The following is a 15,057-nucleotide window of genomic DNA, read 5'->3' as shown; positions in this document are numbered from 1 at the left end:
CATTCATTTACATAATTTATTAAGGTGATACCCAGTTAGTGGATGTCAACTCAATTTCCGTTTTTTTCCTTTGTTTTGTTTTTCTGCTGTAACAAGAAGGGTTGCTATTAATATGTATATGGAATCTCCCTTTCTGTATTGACTCTCCTTGAGGTGTATGCCTTGCTGGAGGATGTCTAGGTTAAAGGGTTGCCATGTATTCTGTAATCTCTTCTACTGTCACGATGTCTTTTGGCATCTGTTAGATGTGATAAGTTGAGGTATAGTCATTTGGTCGGTAATATTAAGTAACTACTGATATTTGCTTGGGCACTAAGGTAGAAGTCAGAAAGCTGGCTTATAATTCTGGCTTTCTCTCTTCCATTGAGTTCTGTGACACTGCTATCTGTTGATTATTTGCTTACCTGGCTAGTAACTCAGAACAGTTTTGACCTCAGATCTTTAAATCTGTTTGTATAGCTAATAGTTGCCAGGCCTAGAGGCCTGTGGGCCACCCGAGTCTTCTTACCTCACCTCCGAGGTCTTCGGTTGGCCAAAACCGGATGCTCATATGAGAGAAAGGACGTTCCAGAGTCGAACAAGGGTTGAGCTTTATTTCAGGGTCTAGTTACAAGTGCAGGGGAGCTCTTCCTTAGGAGGAAGAGGGGGAGATTTCCTAAGGAGGCTAGGATCTTAAGGGATTGGAAGTAGAAGTACAAGCGGGGAGAGAGGGGGAGGGGAGAGAGAAGAGAAGAAAAGCGGAGCCTACTGTCCTCTTGGCTCCTCACGTGCTAAGAGAGCTTTCAGGCTTCCACAATCCTACTTAACCTTCAGCCACACAGTTTGCATCTCAATACCATGCTGTTAGATAACAATAGTGTGCCCAGATCCAGGACGACCCTGAGTCTGGACACACATACACACACACACACTCTCTCTCTTTCTCTTTCTCTCTCTCTCTCTCTCTCTCTCTCTCTCTCTCTCTCTCTCTTCCTCCATTCCAGTTGTGTATTACCAACTGCTGGATATCTCCATTTGAATGTCCTATAGGCATCTCAGACTCAAGTTGTCCAAAATGGAAGTCAGGGCACCATGATTCCAATCCATCAGGCTGGAAACCTTGAAACTCATCTCCCTCAAGTACCATATTCAATCAGATGCCAAGTCTTTTACTTTAATTTTATTATAACATCTCACATTTCCCTCCACTTTTCCATTCACATATGCTTCTTTCTTCTTGAGTGGTGACCCTTATCACTTCTCACATGTACTATAACACTAGTGTTGTGACTAACGACCTTGCTTCCAGTCTACTCTCTCTGCACTTTATCCTCTACAAAGCTACAAAACTGATATTCCTAAAACATAGATCCGATCATGTCACCCTCTTCTCAACTCAAAAATCTCCAGTGACTCCCCATTGTTCTAGGATATATCCTAGATCTTCAGCATGACATTTAAAGCCCTCCATAATATGGCTTCCACCTACCTTTCTAATTTTATATAATTCCTTTTATGTTTTATGCACCCTGTGTTCCAGTTGAACTAGCCTGGTAGCTATTTCCCATCCATTACATTCTACCTTCCTTAAAAGAGGTCTTTCCTCATCTCTCTCCCTCTCTCTCCCTTTCTTGAAACTGCTTTGTTTATTTAGCTCATAGATGCTGAATCTCCCTAGCAATATCCTAAGTTCCTTGAGGACAGGGATTATTTTTTTTTATTCCCCAGCTCCTTGTGCATATTAGGTGCTTCATAAATGTTTATTTGAATTCACTCACTTGAAATTTCAGTGTTACTTGGGCAAATCCCTTCCTCTCTTTGGACCTGAGTTTGCTTCTCTGTTAAAAACAAAAAAAGACCCAGTAAATCAAACTTCTCTTTATCTTGAGCTCCATCCTCAGCTGAGTTTGTTTTCCCTCCTGGGAATTCTGTTTTTGACAGCATTCAGATGTCACCTAGGAACTCCCTTCCTTTCTTAGGACTAATTCCTTATACTGCCTTAAACTTTTTTTGTTTGTTCCAGTCTTTCTTCCTCTCTGAAAAGTAATTAGCTTTAACTTTCTCCCTTCCCAACCCCCCAGTTCTCTTTATTCTTCCACAAACAGGAGCCTTTTTTTAGCATCTACCTTCAAATTCCAACACATCCCGGTACCTGAGACCTGCCAGTACTCAGACTACCCACTTGAAGTGAGCAGGCAAGATGCCCCATCGAGAGCAGGCCTCGGATCAGCACTGCCAATCTCTAGACTGTCTCCAGTGCCCTAACTCTGTATTTTTATCCAGCTTGCCCTGTTTTGGATCCTCGGTGTGCCCGATGCACTTGCGCTTGTCGGTCTTTCAGCCGGAGATCCCCGTGAGTCACGGCAGTAGCAGGGACCGCGGGGAGTCAGCACGCGCAGCGGGATGCTGGAGTCGGCAGAGGGGTTTGAAGTCAGGCTTTGCTCTTCGGCGCCTTGGCGGCCCCAGGCCACGTGCTTAGACCGCCTCTCCGCACTCCATTTCAGTGCCGGCCAGCTCTGCGAGGCGTCTTGCTCCGCACCAAAGACAGGAAAAACTGTCGGTTTTCTGGGGCTGTGTATTTTACCGGCAAAACTAGAGCTTAACCCTATGACTTCAAAGGCTCTCCGGACAGGCCAGGCCAAGGAAGAGACCACGTCTGCTTCCCAGCCCACCGCACAAAGACTCTTCCGTAGACTCTGACTACTGATAAGACCAATCAGAGCCCCCAGTCTCGAGGGAGAGAAGGCGAGTTGACCTATTAGAAGCTTGGTGGAGGGGCCGGGATTTGGGGGGGTTACAAGGCCAATGAAAGGTAGGGTCTCTGAGAGTAGGCAGTAAGAGTGACCAATGAGAAACCCGGAGCTCGGATGGACGGGCAGGTGTGCCAATGGAAGTCGTGGGGTGGGGCCAGGACTAGCGAGCAGCCTATGGGTTCAGCCGTGGGAGTCTTTCCGTCCCTTCCCCCCCACCACGCCCCCCTCCTCCTTTCAGGTAGGCTGCCGATAGCCGGGGCTGGCCGCCGGCGTGCGGGGCTGGGGAGCGTTGGCCCGCAGGGTGCTGCGTCGCGCTGCCCGCCCGCTGCCCAGCCTAGGCCGGCCCCCGCCTCGAGCAGCCTAATGGCGGGCGCCGCCGTGCTTCTCGTCACCCTGGTGGCCTCGGCTGCCGCATCTAGAGATACCCCGCCCAGGAAAATCGGTATCCTGCGAGAGCGCCGGGGCGGAGCGGCGGAGGCTGCGGGGGGCTGCGGGGGAGGGGGATGGAGGAGGACGGGGCCCGGAAGATGAAGGGGATCCAGGAGTAGGGCTAGGCCCCAGAGGATGGGGAAGGGCCATGCCATGAGGGGGAGGAGGATGGGCAGGATGGCAGAGCGTGGAGGAGGATGGAAGAGGACCAGTCCACTGATGAAGGAGACAATGGGAAAGTCTAGGCCACGCATAAGAGAGCCCTCCCGTGGGGAAGGCCTAGGCAGTGGATAAAGTTGAGAATGCCCAGACCCCAAATGATGAGGAGGGTGGGGGAGGTGCAGGCCTGGATGAAGGCAGAGATGAAGGAGGTCTGGACCATGGGTGAGAGATTCACGAGGGAGCCCTAGGCAAGGGGCACAAGCTGAGATTGGGGAAGGTGGAGCCATGGGGATAGTGGGGCAAGGCTCAGGGATAGATGCTGGGGGAGCAGCAGGGTAGGGGTGCAGACTTAGGCAGGTGGGGTAGTGGGGAGTGGGGCTGACAACCAGGTAGAAGGTTTGGGAGATGGGGAAGGACCAGCAGATGAATCCAGGCAGTGTCAAAGACTTGGAATGATCTGGTCTTTGTATACTTTGTCCTTCTGTAGCTTATCTCTTCTCCACCCTCTTCCACCTCTGTCCCTAGTTCTGTCTGCAAGGGCCTAGCAAAACAGAAATCTGTCTCCTCTGCAATAGCCTTTCAGATAATGGAAAACGCTTTTCTCCCACATTATTCCAATAGGTTCCTTCCTGAGTTGTCTGTCTGCCTCTAGAGTCTTTCTTCCTTCCACTCCATCCTTCACAAGCTGCCAAATTAAATTTGTTAATGAACTAAAGCATCATTTATATAAAATCATTCTAAAACTTAAGTGGCTTTTCACTGCTTCCTGAATCAAGTCTGATCTGCCTGGAACTTCTTTCTCATTCTATCTCTAACCTGCCTTTTCAACCTCATCTTGCTCTGTTACTTTTCTCACTCCACATTCCTACCACACTGAGCTCCTTGACATCCTGTCATGTTGGCCTATTCTTTTTCCCCCCTTTTAACTCTAAAATTATGTGATTCCATCTCTGTCAGTTATAATCCTTCCAGTTTTTCAAAGCTCCACTCTAGTACTACCTGCTATGTGATTTCTATTCCAAGCCCTTCAGCTGAAAGGAATCTCAGATCACCTAGCACTTTTTGGTCTTCTTTGAACTTATATTATCTCAAGTTGTGTTAGAGTTACATGTGTCCTATCCTTCCTACTGGACGGGAGGTATCCAAGAATCTGGAATTAGAAAAGATCTTAGAGATCATCTGGGATAAAAATTTTCACAGAAAAGGAAACTGAGGTTTACATAACTTGGAGATTCAAGTCCAGATCCTTTAATAACAAATCTAATGCCTTCCAGTATGCTATGATAATAAGGTTTCTGAATTTAGAATTCATACTGTCTTAGCTTTCTTTCTTCTCCAACTTAGCCTAGCACCAGACTTTGTACATAGTCAAGATTTAATAAATGGTTATTGAATGAAAAGTGATTTAAAGAAAAGTGCTGGTTTGCTTGTGTACTTTTCCTTTTCATTATTGTCCTGTGTTCCTTTGTATCCTCATCTCTCTTTGTGCTTTCTAACAGCAGTTGTGGGAGCTGGAATTGGGGGCTCAGCAGCAGCCCATTTCCTTCAGCAGCTATTTGGGCCACGGGTACAGATTGACGTGTATGAGAAGGGCACTGTTGGTGGCCGCCTGGCTACCATCACTGTCAACAAACAGCATTACGAAAGTGGTGGTGCATCATTCAATTCCTTCAGCTTGCACATGCAGGACTTTGTCAAACTCCTGGGTAAGTGAGGCCTACAGCAGCTGGCTAGGGATGCCAGGGGAAGGGGAAGCATAGGTTCAAGAACTGTAAGAGAACTTAGGAATCCTTTAGTCTCTAGATAGCATTCAAACCTAGATCTTCTAATTCCAACTCTGATGTACTTTGGGCTGAACCTTTGATATTTTTCCCAACTCTGAAGATCCTATAATTCTCTAAATAGACTGCTATACAGTTATCTTACATGATGATACTCCTTTCTCCAGGTTGTGCAATGGGAAAGGCTAGTGGGCATTATTATTAAGGATAGTGTTTGTTTTAATCATTGAGTCCGTCTGCCCTGACCTCTATATTAGCCCTTGTCTTAACCTCTTAGGGTGCTAAGTAGCCCTCTAAGGCTTACAGAGAAGGTGCTGATCAACATTGGAAGAAGGGGTTTCCTCATTTGGCAGTTCCCTACACCAGTGAAATCACAGGTCTAGGCTTTGTCCCTGTCTTGAGATGATAGTTGGGTCCAAATCTTAGACCTGTTCTCAGAAGAGTTTGAGGTTCCAACTTATTATTGGATCTTAGGGCCAAGATGGGTATACCTAAACCCTCAAGTTGGTTCTGCAACCTTGGTGGATAGACCCTAAATCTCCCTAACTAAGGATGGTGGGATAGGCATGGATTTTCAAAGACAAGCATATATAATATTGTCCTTGAGACTTAGAATATGGGGGCTATAATGGTATCACTGACTCTATTATATAATCATCAGCAAAGCCTGCTAATAGACCAGATTCCACTGAATAAAACCACAGACTCTTTCTTTGGCTTGTCCCCCATTCCATTCTCTCCTTTTCCCAAAAGGCTTATCAGGCCATAATCAGCAACTGGAACAATAATAGATCTTTAAAGTTTAAGATGCTCTCACCTCACAACAACTCTGAGGTGGATATTGGATGTAATTATTTGAGGAATCTAGGAAATAAGAGAGGTGAAAGGTTTTGCCCATGATCATATAGCTTAATTAGCTACTTAATTAGTACTGGAGCCAAATTTTGAACTCACATCTCCTTATTCTGAGTGTGGTTCTCTTTCTGCTGCTCTAGATGGCATAAACAGATTTGGGACTGTAAATTTGGACATGTGAGAATTGGTTGAATAGAAGGGAGGAGTGTTTAGTCAGAAGTGACTTAAGTCAAAAGACTTGACTTAATACCTTCAAGTATTTTAAAACTGATTTTTCTGCTTGAATTCAGAGTCCAGAACTGAGGCAGTTAGGTGGCATAGTGGTTATAGTATAAACTTGGAGTCATGAAGACCTGAGCTTGAATCTGGCCTCAGACACTTAATGACTGTGTGTCCGTGGGCAAATCACTTAATCTCTCTTTGCCTCTGTTTCCTCATCTATAAAATGGAGATAAGATATCATTGCCTTCACAGGGTTTTTTCAAGGATCAAATGAGATAACATGTAAAGCACTTTGAAAACCTTAAAGTGCTATATGAATGCTAGCTACTATTATAAGTTGTAGAGAGACAGATTTTGGCTTTAATAGGAAGGTAAGCTGTCTTAAAGTGGAATGGACAGTTTGGGGAAGGTTTTCAAGCAGAGGCTGGATGTCCACATGCCAAAGAGAAGATTTATTGTTTAGGTAGCAGTTGAATGAGATACTCTCTGAACTTTCTTCAAGCCTTAAGAGTCTTTCATTCTTTGAAACACTCCTCAAGCCCTTCAAAGATTTTTGCTTCTGTGTCCAGATTGAAAGTCTTCATCATTATCAGCGTGGAGTCTCTCAACTTTGGACCATCTCTGAATAGGAATTGAGCAGCTTCTTTGTTTTCTCAGGTCTGAAACAGCGGCGGGAGGTAGCAGGGAAAAGTGCCATATTTGGTGGCGAGCAGCTTATTCTGGAAGAGACGGATTGGTACCTGCTAAACCTTTTCCGAGTCTGGTGGCACTATGGCATCAGCTTCCTGCGGTTGCAGATGTGGGTAGAGGAAGTCATGGAAAAGTTTATGAGGTGTGGCCCTGTGGAGAACTCGGTGAGAACATTCCATTTTAAGTAGATTGACCAGAGAGGGGTTGAGTGAGAGCCAGTTCAGCTGTTCATCTTTGAGCAAAAGGCTTATAGAATTAGCTCTATTAACACAGATATTAGAAAGGAGGCCTAGAATGATAATGGCTAATTTTGTTAGGTAGTAGTCTTGATACAATGGGGAAAAAACCTTAAAAATACACTGAATATGGGGTAGTAGGACTTCAGTTCAAATCCTGGCTCTGCAGCTTATTACCTAATTGACACTGGGAAAGTTACTTAGCTTCTCTGGGCCTCAGTTTCTCCATCTGTAAAATTAGATTGTACTTGATCACCTCTGAGGTCCATGAGAGCTTGAAAACATATTAGCTTATATTTTGTGTGTTTAGCCTAAGCTATGTACCCAGGACTGCGGTGGGCATATTAGGTAGGGGCTATAGAGGAAGTTTAATCGTGATAATAGTAATTATAATTCCTATTTCTATAATGTTTTGCCATTACAAATCTCTTTCCTCACAACAGCCCTGTGATTTAGGCAGTACAAGTAGTATTATTGTCATATTACAGATGGGTAAACTGTGGCACAGAGAGTCAGTGGCTTCCTATGAATCACGTGGCAAAGTGGTAGAGTTAGAAGTCCTTCGGTGTTTGGTTTACCAATGAGTGTGACTATACACCATATCTTTTTCTTTGCTTTTTGTATATCTAGCTTGTTCAAAACCTAAGTATGGCCTCTAATAACTCAATCAACAAGCATTTTTTTTTAAAAGTACAATTTCCTTGTTATGTTTTGTTTCTATAGACTAAATTCCTCCTTGTATACCTCTGTAAAGAAGTAGGGGGAGGTGTCTTCTCATATCTTTTTTGGGGCCAGGCCTTTTGTTTATAATTTTCAGCATTCATTTTAAATTTTTTCTTAGTTCTTTCCATTTCCATTTCAAAACATTTATTAAGTACCTACTATGTACCAAGTACTATGTACTGTGCTAGGTGGTGGAAGCACGAAAACAAGAATGAAACAGTCCTTACTTTTTAAGGAACTTAGGGTGGAACTAGGGAGATAAATGCAAGTTTAAGTGCATATAGAATAAATATACTTTTGTACATTTCTCCTTTCAAACAGCCTTTATTTTTAGGTTTATGCTTTATCTTTCATTCATTGAGCACTCATTCAGATTAGATGGTAGAGCCGTAACTGGAAGGGGCTTTGGAAGTCTCCTTTAGTATAACTTTCATTTTATGGATGAGGAAACTGAACCCCAGAGTAGCTAAGTGACTTAAGATCATGGAATTTCAAAACCTCAGTCTCCTCATGTGTAGAATGGGGATAATACAATAACAGTTGTACTACCTACTTCAAAGAAATATTTTGAAAAAAGTACTTTATAAATCACAAAAACTAGAGCAATGTGACCTATTATTATTAGAAGTTTAAAGGAGGTGTTATATCTAATGGAGATAGTTAGGGAAGGAGAAGGTAGCACTTGAATTGGATTTAGAAGGATGTCTAATACTTTGATAGACATATGTAGTTGAAGTTGGGGGAGGGAATGTGGTACATTTAATGTTCTGGGAATGGAATGAACAGCAGAACAGATTTAAGAAAGTAGCAGACAAGATTGACAAACAGCAAGGTTAGTTTGACTGGAGTGTAGGCTACATCTGAGGAGAAAGTCAAGTTGAAATGGGGCTATATTGTTGAAGACCTTGAATGCCAAGGTGAGGAGCTTAATAATTTTTTATCAACAGTGGGAGGGGAAGGGAATCACTTAAGGTTTTTGAGTAAATAATATTGTGAGTGGGATATGTATTGGGGAGACTACGCTGTAAGTGTGTCTGTAGGGCTTAGAACTGCGTTTTAAAGGATGGCTACAGTTTTAATAGAGAGGAGAAACTGGTTCATTCCAGATGAAAGGAATAATATAAGCAACAGAATAGACTCCAGAAGGTATAAGATGTGTTTGGGAAAGAGCAAGTTCCATTTAACTAGGGCAATTGAGATCATATAATCTAGTCCCTTCATTTTATAGATGAGAAAACTTATTAGAGAGAAGAAACTGGAAGCAAGGAAACTAGTTATGTGTTAGTCAGTAAACATTTATTAAACACCTGCTCTGTGCCAGACACTATGGGAAGTGGTGGGGATACAAAGAAAGACAAAAGATGGCCCCCGTGGTTGAGGAGGTCATGATCTAATTGGGGAAGGCCACACATAAAACAAAGCTGAAAAGACTGGGGGAGAAGGCTCAGACACATGGTGAAATCATGTAGCCAGGTCATGTCCTACATCCCGTCCGTAAGTGAAAGATCTGGGAAGAGGTCTCCTCTATCTCATTTCCACCTGCCTCAGAGAAAGGGAGGGGCTGCAGGGTCAAGGAGTACTGAGCAGGTGTGTATTTTAGAGTTGATTCCATCTTGTGGGAAAATGAATTTCTGGAGGCAATGATGAAGTCCAGGAGAGCAGCCAGGGAGGAAATGTTTTATTAGTTGCTTGCTATGACCCTAGTTACCTTAGATATTCAGCTCAAGCTTCATCTTCTTGCAGAAAAAGCCTTTAACAAGGTTTGAGACTCATTTATGCTAAAATCCCTACAAAGTATAAGTACAGAGAGACTCTTTTTAATAACATAAAATGTGTCTATCTAAAGCCAAAAGCAAGCATCACACATTGTAGGGATACACTGGAATCTTTTCCAATAAACATGGGAGCAAAGCAAGGATTCCCTTTCCCACTGTTGTTCGATATAGTTCTGGAAGTGCTAGCAATATAAGAGAAAGACATTAAATATATACAGCAGATAGAACTATTCCTATTTGTTGATAATATGGTGGTATGCTTGAAAATTCCTAGGAAATCAGCAAAGATACTAATTGAGACAATTAATAGCTTAATCAAAGTTGCAAGCTACAAAATAAATCCTTAAAACTCAACTGCATTTCTTTATAAGGATAACAGAAACCAAAAATAAATAATAGAAAGGGAAATCATTCCAAATAACTACAAAATGCAAAAAAGTATTTGCGAATTAAACTACCAAAGCACACAAAAATCTCATATGGATTCAGTGACAAAGTCCTCCTTTAATAAATAAAGAACAACTTGAATCTCTGAGGGAAATATTAATTGCTCATGGCTAGACTTTGCCAATATAATAAAAATAACAATGCTGTCAAAATTAATTTGTACTTTTAATGCTATTCCAATAGAATATCAAAGAGATACTTTGTAGAACTTTGTAAAAGAATAAAATTCATTTAGAAAAAGAAAGATCTAGAATCAAGAGGAATGATGAAAAGAAATATAAATGAAGGGGGAATAGACCTCAAACTGTATTATAAAACAATGGAACAGACCCTACAAGAGAGAATCAGAAACAGTGGAACTCAATATCCTAGTGTTTGATAAACAGAAAAACTGGGAAAACTATAGAAAGCAGTCTGCCAGAAATGAGACTTAGACTAATACCTTACATCATCTTCCATAATACATTCTAAATGGATCTGTGACATTAATATTAAAGATCATACTATTAAAAATTTAGGAGAGAAGCACATCCTATACCTCCCAGAGCCCTGGATAGGAAATGAATTCTTAATCAAACAAGGGATAGAAGCAATTTCAAAAGATTAAATATATCATTTAGAGTACATGAAACTGAAGGCTTGTGCACAGACAAAATTAATGCACCTAGGATAAGAAGGGAAGCCGTCAAGTGGGAAAAAGTCTGTCTCAAGCTTCATTTTCTACATAAAGATGATTCCCTGATCCTCACCCACTCTCAGCTGTCAGTGCCCTTCTTCTCCAGACCACCTTATACGCATTGTATGTATGTGTATATACATATATGTGTGCGTATGTATGTATGTGTATATTTGTGTATATAACTATGTGTGTATGTGTATGTGTATATGTGTGTATGTGTATATGCATGCTGTATGTCCCCTGTTAGAATGCCATCCTTGATGACAGGGATAGTCTCACTTTTGCTTTCTCTTCCTTGGTGCTTGGCACATAGGTACTTTAAAAATACTTGTTGATTGGTTGATTGAGTGATCTAAGTTATTGTTAAACATATGATGAGGAAGTATTTGAACTATGGTGATAGTTACAAGTTTGATACGCAGAAAATAAGGAGAATCATAATAAGGTTTTAATAGCTGATATTTACATAGCATTTTAAAGTTTGAAAAGCACTGTACATTTTCTCATTTGATCTTCATTACAGCCCTATGAAGTAAGTAATACAAGTACTGTTCTCTCCATTTTACACATGACGAAACTGAGACTGAAAGAGGGGAAATGACTTGTCCAGCATTACACAGCTAGTAAGTTGTGGAGCTGAGATTCAAACCCAGGTCTCTGGTTTCCAAATCCAGTGTTCTTTCTATTACACTGCCTCACACCAACTTTCTTCCTAAGTCCTCTGCATTCAGGAGTTATAGGGGGGCCCATATGTCTTCTCCTCCTCCCCAGTGCATCCCCTAGCATGGCAGAGTAACTCAGCAGTGCTTCTGTTTGGGATGTACTCACAAGTATGAGCCCTACTTGGCGGTCTCTTCTTTTCTTTCAGGGTATATAAGTATCAGGCCCACGGCTATGCCTTTTCAGGAGTGGAGGAGCTATTGTACTCAGTGGGTGAATATACCTTTATCAACATGACCCAGCGCTCTGTGGCGGACTGTCTGCTCGAAGTGGGAGTTACCCAGCGCTTCATTGATGAGGTGATCACAGCTCTGCTGCGTGCCAGTTATGGCCAGTCTGCAACAATGGCAGCCTTTGCAGGTGAACCTCAGGCCTTCGCCTTGTCCCTCTTTGCCTGTGCAAATATCTCTCAAATGGAAGGCCCTCCTTGACTTTTGTGGGGATATCTCCTGCTCACTTTTTTACGAACCATAGTAGACAGTGTTTGATGAATTGAACATTTATTAAGAAATTAGCCTTTCCACCTTGTTGGCCCTCAGAGTCAAATGACCACATCATTCTCTCATTTTCCTCCAGGAGCGATGTCACTTGCTGGAATACAGGGGAACCTGTGGGCTGTGGAGGGGGGCAATAAGCTAGTCTGTTCCGGCCTGTTGAAGCTGACCAAGGCCAGTGTGATACACGCGAGGGTGACCTCTGTGGCCTTGCACAACACAGGTGAGAAGCCACAGGGAGGAAGTAGACAGCAGTGGAGGGCAGGGAGCCACCTCTTTGGCCAGGGAAAATGGAAAGGTCATTGTAGCTTGTCAGAGGCTTTGACACTTTTGTCTCTTGGATCCCTTAAACCCTATTTTGTGAGTGATTAGGGAAACAAACAGTGGAAGAAGGCAGCTGCAGTAGTGATTTCCAACACCAGAGGGCACTGTCTTTATGGAGATAAGAAGGAACCTTTGAAATCATACCAAGCCCTTCATTTTACAGATGTGGAAATGAGGCCCTGAAAAGGGAAGTGACTTGCCCAGGATCCCACAGCCTGTTAGAAGCAGTGGCAGAACTAACATTGTGAGGTCTTGGCTCCTAGGACATGCCTCTTTCCACTGCACCTCTTTCTCTGCTGTGTTCCTTGGGAAATCTTTCACTGGCTTCATGGTCTCTGGAGTCTCATTGGCCTTGCGCAGAATCCTAAGACAAAGAGTGTAATGTTGTGCTCCTTGGGAAACTACTGGGGTTTGAGAAAGGGAGGGTGATTGAAAAATGGGGGTGGAGTGGTTTGGGAGGAGTTAGACCCTGTAAAGAAGAACATTTTGATAGGGGAATTCTTCAGGGTCACTAATGAAAATGAGTGTTGCTAGAACTAGCAGGTCTGTAGCCTGGCCGAGTCAATTTTAATGGTTAGTGGTCACTGCAGTGAAGCAGTGCTAATCCTTGCCACTTGTGTAGAGTGTAATTTGTGCTTTTCAGGATGTTTTCAAATATATATATACATACATACACACATATATACATACACATATATACATATTTACACACATATATCTATATGTATATATCTACATACATATATATATATTTCATATATGATCTGATCCAACTGACATTTGTAAAGCCACACAGCAAATTAAAGAAAAAATTGGGTTGTTAACTGATATTTATACAGTATATTACATTTTACAAGGAATCTCACATACATTATTTCTCTTGAACTTCACAACTCCATGGTGAAGAAGGTGCTCTGAATGTAGGTATTATTATTTCCATTTTAAAGATGAGAAAACTGAGTTCCAAAAAGGTTAAGTGACTTGTCCAAGGTTACAGCAAATGTTTCAGACAGTATGTGAACTCAGATCTCCTGATTCCAAGTCAAGTATCTGGCATTTTATTATATGTTCCAGTAGACACGTAGGGTGGTAAGTAGGCAGTAGTCAAGAGATACATTGATCTTTGTTCTCTCTTATCTCTTTCCTCAGAAGACAGAGCCCTTTATCAGGTGTGGTACGAAAAGGACGATAAAATGCATTCAGACTTCTATGATATAGTAGTCATTGCTACTCCCCTCTATGTGGGCAGTGACAGCAACATCACCTTCGATGGCTTTCAGCCTCCCTTCGAAGAGTTTGTTGGTTCCTTCCAATCTACTGTCACTTCACTGGTCCATGGCTACCTCAACTCCTCTTATTTTGGCTTTCCTGACCCCAAACTCTTCCCGTTTGCCAGCATTCTTTCTACAGATGCCCCCAACGTCTTCTTCTCTGCCCTGGACAACATGTGTCCCGTTAACATCTCGGCTACCTTCCGAAGGAAACAGCCACAGGAGGCGGCCATTTGGCGAGTCCTGTCCTCCCAACCCTTGGAACGTCCCCAGCTGAAGAGCCTTTTCCGTTCCTATTACTCAGTCCAGACAGCCCACTGGCAGGCGTATCCACAGTATGGTTCCCGTATGGCTACACCACTGTTTGCCCTCCACGACCAGCTCTTCTACCTCAATGCCCTAGAGTGGGTTGCCAGTTCTGCGGAAATAAGTGCTGTGGCAGCTAAAAATGTGGCTCTCTTGGCCTACAACCGCTGGTACCAAGACCTGGATAAGATTGATCAGAAGGACTTGATACACAAAATTAAGACTGAATTGTGAGAACTACTAGAAGAAGGGGAGATGGGTAGGAATGTGGAACTTCATTCATCTAACAAACATTGATTAAGTGCTTGCTTCATGTGGAGTCCTATATGCTAAAGGCTTAATGTGATACAGATGAGGATAAAATGGCCTCTGCCCTCATCAGGCTTAAAGTACCCTATGATGATGATTTTTGATCCTAAGTAAGTGATAGCTTCTAAAGCAGTGGGAAATCTGTGTCCCACGCACTTGATATGTCTTGTGTGACCCTTTCTCTCTCCTCTGTCAGATCTTTCTGCTTGCCTTTCATGGATTTGGGGGGGATAGTTGCCTGAAGGGGAAGGGGAAGTGGAGGCAAAAATCACACCTCTTTTATTTATTTAATTTTAAATAAAAATCAGTCTTCTAAATCTGTCATTGACTTAACTCCTGGTTTCCTGAATGAAAGGTAAAGCAAGAGTTGGGGGTAGGGTTGGAGATAGTGATGTAAAGAGTATAGTAACATAGATTTAACCCTATACCTGGCCTTACAGATCTTCTAGTTCAGTATTTCTTAACCTTTTTTGTCTCATGGACCCATTTGGCAGTCTGGTGAAGCCTATAGACCCCTTCTCAGAATAATGTTTTTAAATGAATGAAAAAAATATAGGATTACGACAGACTATATTGAAATAGTTGTAAAATATTTAAAAAATAAACAAGTTCTTAGACCCCTGGTTAATCCTGTATATATTCCGACCCCCTAATTTTACAGATGAGGAAACCAAGACCTAGTTTGCTGGCTGATCCTGAACTCTGCATTTTCCATTGAGTTGGAAAGACTTTGACTCTGATGTTAGAAACAAATGGTGTCATCATAGAGGAGAAAGGGATAGAATTTGGAACTCAAAAGTTTAAAAAAAAAGTTTGAAGAAAGTGTTTTAACATGTAATTGGGGAAAAATGTTTTTAAAAAAGAGAAAGAAACAAATGTGCCCAGTAATCAAGTACAAGACT

The 15,057-nt window shown here is 42.4% G+C and overlaps 1 protein-coding gene across 3 annotated transcripts; it reads left to right on the top strand.

Annotated features, from left to right (window-relative positions):
* Positions 1-2,955: 2,955 nt before the first annotated feature.
* On the top strand, positions 2,956-14,476 carry PCYOX1L (prenylcysteine oxidase 1 like). 3 transcript variants are annotated; one of them, XM_072631015.1, is made up of 6 exons: positions 2,956-3,174; positions 4,823-5,029; positions 6,839-7,013; positions 11,600-11,811; positions 12,028-12,168; positions 13,422-14,476. In XM_072631015.1, the coding sequence occupies exons 1-6, from the start codon at positions 3,096-3,098 to the stop codon at positions 14,078-14,080; spliced, it is 1,473 nt and encodes a 490-aa protein (XP_072487116.1). In that variant the 5' UTR covers positions 2,956-3,095; the 3' UTR covers positions 14,081-14,476. The 3 variants fall into 3 exon arrangements, with proteins under 3 accessions (XP_072487116.1, XP_072487115.1, XP_072487117.1); XM_072631014.1 differs by having other exon boundaries at positions 2,958-3,174; positions 13,419-14,476; XM_072631016.1 differs by lacking the exon at positions 2,956-3,174 and having other exon boundaries at positions 3,725-5,029; positions 13,419-14,476.
* The last annotated feature ends 581 nt before the right edge of the window (positions 14,477-15,057 follow it).

The sequence above is a fragment of the Notamacropus eugenii genome, chromosome 1, assembly GCF_028372415.1.
Source record: "Notamacropus eugenii isolate mMacEug1 chromosome 1, mMacEug1.pri_v2, whole genome shotgun sequence".
NCBI lineage: Eukaryota > Metazoa > Chordata > Mammalia > Diprotodontia > Macropodidae > Notamacropus > Notamacropus eugenii.
This window is presented reverse-complemented; position numbering and strand designations above follow the sequence as displayed.

Bases quoted from the DNA above. Each gene is read 5' to 3' on its own strand.
- PCYOX1L (XM_072631016.1), top strand. From the start codon at position 4,717: ATGAAAAGTGATTTAAAGAAAAGTGCTGGTTTGCTTGTGTACTTTTCC. The intron at 7,014-11,599 runs GTGTGGCCCTGT...CTTTTCTTTCAG, and splicing joins GTCATGGAAAAGTTTATGAG to GGTATATAAGTATCAGGCCC. The intron at 11,812-12,027 runs GTGAACCTCAGG...ATTTTCCTCCAG, and splicing joins AACAATGGCAGCCTTTGCAG to GAGCGATGTCACTTGCTGGA.